The 7,415-nt window shown below is 27.2% G+C and overlaps 1 protein-coding gene across 1 annotated transcript; it reads left to right on the top strand.

The window, feature by feature from the left end:
- The first annotated feature begins 3,319 nt into the window (after positions 1 to 3,319).
- Positions 3,320 to 6,976, top strand: LOC120088846 (transcription factor MYB58-like). The gene is made up of 3 exons (XM_039046289.1): positions 3,320 to 3,505; positions 5,298 to 5,427; positions 6,144 to 6,976. Exons 1-3 carry the CDS (start codon positions 3,367 to 3,369, stop codon positions 6,883 to 6,885), a joined length of 1,011 nt encoding a protein of 336 aa, XP_038902217.1. The 5' UTR covers positions 3,320 to 3,366; the 3' UTR covers positions 6,886 to 6,976.
- The last annotated feature ends 439 nt before the right edge of the window (positions 6,977 to 7,415 follow it).

Raw genomic sequence — 7,415 nt, 5'->3', positions numbered from 1 at the left:
GTACGCACGTACACGCACGCACTCGTCTTTATAAGGTTAAAATACGGTTTTGATTTTTGTATTTTGAATTTCGTTTCGTTTTAACCTATATATTTTCAATGGTCTAAATTTAGTCTTGAAATTTTAATAAATTTTTATAATTTAGTTTTTGTATTTTCGATAAATCTCAAATTTATTTCAAAGTTAATTTTTATTGAAATTGATTAAATAATAATAATAATTTTCATGGAAGAGAAGTTAATATATGAATATATTTTCACAATTTAATCCAGAGAATTTTAATGAGGAATAAACTTTTTTGGAATAAAAATCGATAATAAACTAGTTGCAGAGACTAGTTTTAAGATTTATTGAAAACAAATAGACTAAAATTGAGATTGATAAAATACAAAAATCAAAATATAATAAAACCTAAAGTAGAGACGCGACAAGATATTTTATCTTTTTTTTTTAAGAAATAGGAATCTTAAATTAAAAAAAAAAATCTACATTTTTTTTTTTAACAAAAAAGAAACTAACCAACATCATTTGAATCTACATAAGCAAGAGACAAATTTATGGTTAAAAGAACTATTAAATTATACTTAAGATGACAATTTTGTCACCATAAAAGAGATCAAATGAGCTATGCATAAGTCGATAATTTTATGGATTAGTTGTCACAAATGAATTAAATTAGATAAAAGGATCTAAAGAAGAAAAATGGGATTAAAAAATGGAAGGTTGATAGAAAAGGTAAATGAGCAAAATAATGGGTTAAATGGGTTTGTTACATTGCTTACATAATAATTTGGGATTGAAATGGAAAAAAAATCAAAGCTTTTGAACTTACCAACACAGAGAATGATGGAACAGCCAAAAAGATTGGGATGTGGTAATTGCCAATTATATATAAAAATTAAATATATAATTTTTAATAAATATATTGTACAATATTAGAATTAATAATTTAAGTGGATGATATGAAATCACAATTTAAGTTTGGTAAAACAGTGACATTGGATGGATGCCCTCAACCTGTCATGTTGATGGTGATGATCTTAGGTTGCAAACTTACCTTCCTCAAATAATTGACCTCAGAGAATCCCTAACCAAGTTTTTTTTTTCTTTTTTTTTTATTGGTTGAAAAATAATAATACTAGATTGTGGAATGGATAACAAAATGGAAAATCAAGGTGGTTGATCCCTAGGGTTCTGATTTTATTTTTAATTATTTATTTATTTGAGAAATTTTCATATATAAAAAAAATGTTTAACTATTTACATAAATAGTAAAAAAATATTGATAGACTTATATCAATGTGTATCCGTGATATATACTGATAAACTTCGATCAATCTCTATCAAAGAATATTACAAAAATTTTATTTTGTGTAAATAGTTTCACTTATTTTTCTATTTTCAAAATCTACCTATTTATTTTTTAGATTTAGTTCAAGATGAAAGCTTCGAATTTCATTTTTTTTAATCGAGAGAATATGTTTAAACCACTTCAGTTATATTAAGATTAAAAATACTTAATTAATTAATAGATTTTTTTTTTGTTTTTATCATTAATTGATTGAGGTATATAAATTTTACTGTATAAAGTTTCAATTTCATCAAATTAAACTTTAGATTTGGAAAAATTTTAACTTTTGTTTTGAATTTGACGTTAGCTTCATGCTTTAAACTTTTAAAAACAATAAAGTAAATATCGTTCAAAACTCACGAATTCTAGCAAACCCAACTCTGGGAGATCATTCATTAAAATGAATCTCTCAAAACTCACTAATTTTGAGAAGAAAAAATCAATTGTAATGTTTTTCTCTGAAGTCTTATCGTTTTTTTAGTATAATAAAAATGGAAAGATTTGGATCACAAACGTCGTGATGACTAATACATAATAATATTAGTTAATCAACTAATACTTTCTTTAGCAAGGTGTCATCAATACAATGAAAGAATATATCTTTTTATAAACAATTCTTCAAATAAAAGTCTATAAAAAAGTTAATAACTCAAAATCCTTTATTTCAAAGTAACAGTTATATGAGACTAAGGTCCAATCTAATGAAACTAAAAATATAAGGTACAAATTAAACCTAACTGATACATGAACATCTAATTGGAAAAAAAACAAAAAAAACACGGCCCACAAATTGGGAGCGAAAAATTCATTTATTTTTTTACCCCTTCAAGTAATTTATTATCAATATATTTATAACACTTGGTCATATATATATATATATATATATATATAATAGTAATATTCGATGTATTTCAAGATGCACTCATCTTTATGCATCACATTTTCATCAAATATACAAAATAGAATTAAAATATCCAAAAAAAAAAAATTAAGAAGAATTTACTACACAAAAAATTATGATATGACAATTTAGTGGGGATGCACACAAAGATGTTGTTCAAAAAAATGTATAGTACAACAGTAATATGAAATAATTTTTCATACTAACTTACCTCCATTCATTGCTTATCACAAAAATAGTATTTAAAAATTATGCAGAGTCCATGAAATAAATTAATAAATTATTTAATAACATGTCAAATAATGAATGGAAGAACTAGGTACTATACTCGATGCATTCTAAAATGTACTTATCTTTATAGATCACATTTTCGTAACATGAACAAAATAGAATTAAAATATCTCAAAAAAAAAAAAGAATTAAGAAGAATACTACATGAAAAATTATGATAGGATAATTTAGTGGGATGCACATGAAAATAGGCATTGGTTGAGAAAATTTTTAATACTACGGTAGTATGAAATATTCCGTACTACCTTATCTCCATTCATTGCTTATCATAAAAATATCTTTTAAGAATTATGTGGAGTCCATGAAATAAATAAATAATAAATTAATAAATCATTTAATAACGTGTCAAATACTGAATAGAAGGACTAGGTACTATGGTTTTTTTCCAGCATCTAAGATTTATACTCTGAACTTCGAGATTAAAGATTGAATTCTCCACGCCACATATGGTAATAAAAAAAAGGGTCATATATATAAATAAAAAAAGTCTTTTTTTTTTTTTTCTGCAAATAAAGTGAATTATATATATATATATATATATATCTTTGAATCTCCCCCTCTATTTATTGCAAAGTATTCCCATCCTATGTTTTATGGCAAGAACCTTGTGTTGAGTCCTCTCTCTCTCCTCCTCTACTTTCTCTCTCTCTGCATCTCATTGTGTGGTTTTTTCCTATACTTGTGTTTTTATATATAAAAACAACATATATATATATATATATATATATATATATATATATATATATATATATATATAATATGTAAAGAGAGGAAATTATTAGAGGAGATAATTAAAGAAACAGCGCATCAAATTAAAGAAGAAATGGGGAAAGGAAGGGCTCCATGTTGTGATAAGAGTCAAGTGAAGAGAGGGCCATGGAGCCCTGCTGAAGATTTGAGGCTCATCACTTTCATCCAAAACCATGGCCATGATAATTGGAGAGCTCTCCCTAAACAAGCAGGTACATATAATATATACTCTCTCATTACTTTACAATCATTTACATTACAACATCTCTCTTTTTCCCTTTTGTTTTTCCTCCTCCGCCGACCGCCGTCCACGGTCACTCAGAACCGATCCTCCACCTCCATCTCCTCGCCTCAACTCTCTCTCTTATTCCATCTTTTTCACTATTTCTGAATCTGGGTTTCGCTTAATTTTTCCATTCATTACTTTGAAACGGATGATATTCTGATAAATTCGTATTATTACAAATTTGACAGCAAAATTTAAAATTTGGAGGATTTTTCTTTTTTCTTTTTTTCTCTTTTCTTGCATGCATTGGACATTTGTTACCAATGCCAAAAAAATTACATACGTTACTTTCGAAAGTAGGTTGGATTTTTCTTTTTTCTTTAAAAAAACAAAAAATATTCACTGATGAGGGTTGAGGATGCTGACCTTTCAAGTCATTTCAATCATAAGAAGGGAAAAAAAAATCACTTCCAACCCAAGTTTGAAACGTTTTCATTTTTAACAAATTAGTTGGCCAAATTTCAACCCTACAAACAATGACTTTTTTGCTAATTTCTTTTATAATTATTCCTTCTCCATCTTAATTACACATCTAATTTTCAATAATTTACCAATATTTCCCACTATCTACAGATTTAAACCCGTTTTCATAAACATTCCATACATGAAAAAAAAAATTAGATTTCATTAATCAATTTGTTTCCTAAACCCTCAGAAAGTACATTATTTTAATTTCTTTTTTAGGGTTTTCTAATCCATTGCACTTAACCACAATAGACAAAAAGTTAAATGACCAAATCATAAATTTACACGTGTTTGTATTATTTTTAATTATAAAATACGTGATTGGAATATTTATTTGGAAACAAATAAGAGTCAGTTAAAGCTACCAAATTTATATATATTATGGGTTAGCTTAGCTGAACTCACTAATATAGTTTTAGTTAGTTTAGCGATCTTTATCTCAATTCAAATCTCAATTGTGTGTGTGGCAAAATGATACCTTCCCTCAAAAGGTTTTTATAAATAATAATAATAATTGATGGGTTACATTTGAAAGCAATTAATCATCTTCTACCTAACTAAAAAATTGAAACATGAAGTTAGGGATAAAAATTCTTCAATAATAAGTGACTCATAGTCACATCAAATTCAACCAACCAACAACCTTGTTTACCAATAACCTACATACTTCTCCATTTTTCAATCTATCCCACTTGTTTTTTTTTTTTTTTTTTTGGTAAAAAAAAAAAAAACTTGTGGAAATTTACCAAAAAAAAGATTAAAGTTTTTTTTTTTTTTTTTTTTTTTTAAAAAAAAGAGATAAAAGAAAAAGAAGAAAAGGAAAAAAAGCTAGTTAAAACTTGACTTCAACTTTAATAGATGAAAAAGGTGACAAATCTGCCCAATTAAGGAAGTGGAGTAGATGAATATTCACATAGAAAATTACCCATAAAGACTTCTCTTCCCTTACAATATTATTCAAGAGAGAGATGGTTAAATTAAGCATGAAAAATTTTGGCTTTCTATTCTTTTTTATTTTTTGTCAAAGCATATGATTATATAATAATGATTAGAATCAATCTATAGCTTAATGGAATGTTTTGAAATAGTTGTTTAAAATCCCTTAAGTTAAAATTAATTTTAATGGTATGAAAATTTTGTTTAAAAATAAAAATCAAATTCAAACACATGCAAGTGTTGGATTTTCTCTAGATTTTAAGATAAACGATCATTATATTGAGATGTTTTTTTGATTTTTTTAAACGTTTTTATAGGATTGTTAAGGTGTGGGAAAAGTTGTCGGCTAAGATGGATCAACTACCTTCGACCAGACGTGAAACGAGGAAACTTTACACAAGAGGAGGAGGAAACCATAATCAAGTTGCATAAAACTTGGGGAAACAAGTATACCATTCTATTTATTTCCTCTATATATCTATTTATAATAAAATAATGCATTTTCACACCATGAAAATCTAAATTGACTTTGTTTCATAGTGCTTAAATCTTGTTCAATTATATTTCATTTTTTTAATAGTTATTGAATATGATCATTTGAACATAATTAAGTAGATAAGATATGAACATCAATTTATCATTTTAAAGTAAAGGTTGATGATTCACTTCATACGATACAATTGTTGAACTAAAACAAAATTATTCAATATGATTCTATTATCGTCGTGGAATGTTAGTATCTTAGTTTATAACTTAATTACTATAATTTCTTGGGAATAATTCTGTCTTTGAATTTTTAGTATTGTCTTAACGTAGGTCTTCTATACTTTTAGAAAATTAAGTTTATAATATGATGGCGGTCTTTGGTTTTTTTTTAAAAAAAAAACTAAAATTCAGATAAAAGTTTTAATTTTATGTATCTAATAGATCTTGACTTATTAAGTATGATCGTAATTTTCATTATCGATGTGGTATGATATTTTACTATTTCAAGATTATGCAATATTATGAAATTTTAGATTGTTCTTGTAGTAAATAATGGAAATCTAATAGACACAAAGAAGGCATTTCTAGGATTAAAACCCTACAATTTTAGGAGTATAATATTAGAGATTAAATCTTCAATCCACCTTTCCTTTAACGAATTAATCTACACTTTGCAGGTGGTCTAAAATTGCATCTCGTTTGCCAGGTAGAACGGACAATGAGATAAAGAACGTTTGGAACACACATTTAAAGAAGAGATTATTGCCAATGACCAATGTTGTTCCTGAAAACTCTAGTGACGAACCAAAAGAGTCGTCGCCGACATCTTCTTCCTCCTCTTTCTACTCCTCCTCCAGCTTACTATCCTCCAACCAAAATCAGAACATAGAGACAGAACAACTCAACAAGACCAACTCCACTATTAACAACAACAATAACAACCTCTTTTGTCCTAAACCACAAACAACCAGCTCCCTTTCAACTAACACCTCAAATTCAAATTCAAGTTGGCTCCAAAACCACTTTGATTTTGGAGAAGAAGTGGAGAAGAAGAAAGAGAATAAACAAATGGAATTGGAATCGGAATTGGAATCTCAATCAAACACTATGGGAATTGATATCCCATTGGAATGCGACAAAGATTTTTGGAACATGTTAGATTTAGACATAGATTTGTTCGAATCTGACGTGGTAGATCAAAATTATTGTCAAGGTTCAAACTTTGGAGCACAAAAAAACCAGAATTTCGAAAATCACAAGTGGTTTAAGTATTTGGAGAACGAGTTGGGGTTGAACCGGCCGCCAGAATCCGATGGCCGTGCCGATGCCGAAGACACGACCGCGGCGGAGAGATTATTTGTGAACGATGTAGACCCTTGCATGGCTTATTTTACAGATGGGTTCACTCAACAACTTTAGAGCTAAAAAATCCAATAACTTCAAGAGAAAAAAAAAACCACATAAAAAGAATTTATAGTACTTTTTTTATTAAAAAGAATTTGACTTAGTACTTGTTACTTTGATATATTTGGTAGGTAAATCCATTATTATTACTAACTTCTCCTATTTAGTACACATCATGCACTTTTAATTAGGACTTAATTTCTGCCTATATATGCACATTAATGATGTTAATTTTACTGTTTTTTTCCAAGGGAAAATTAATATGTTTTGTGCAAGATGTATAAAAAAAAAAAAAAAAAAAAAAAAAAAAAAAAAAAAGGAAAAAAAAAAAAAAAGAAAAAAGAAAAAAGAAAAAACATATGGAGTCAAGTTTGAAAGGAATATTGAATCAAGAGAAGTCTTTAGGAAAGAAATAGGTTTAGGTACCAACATTTGAAAGAAGCATATTGTAAAGGCAAATTGCAAGAAACTATATATTGAATCAGGTTTGTCATAGATGTTGTTATGTAATGTCTCAATAATATACCTCAAAAAAAATCTATATT

This window comes from Benincasa hispida, chromosome 10, assembly GCF_009727055.1.
Source record: "Benincasa hispida cultivar B227 chromosome 10, ASM972705v1, whole genome shotgun sequence".
NCBI classification, from domain to species: Eukaryota; Viridiplantae; Streptophyta; class Magnoliopsida; order Cucurbitales; family Cucurbitaceae; genus Benincasa; species Benincasa hispida.
This window is presented reverse-complemented; position numbering and strand designations above follow the sequence as displayed.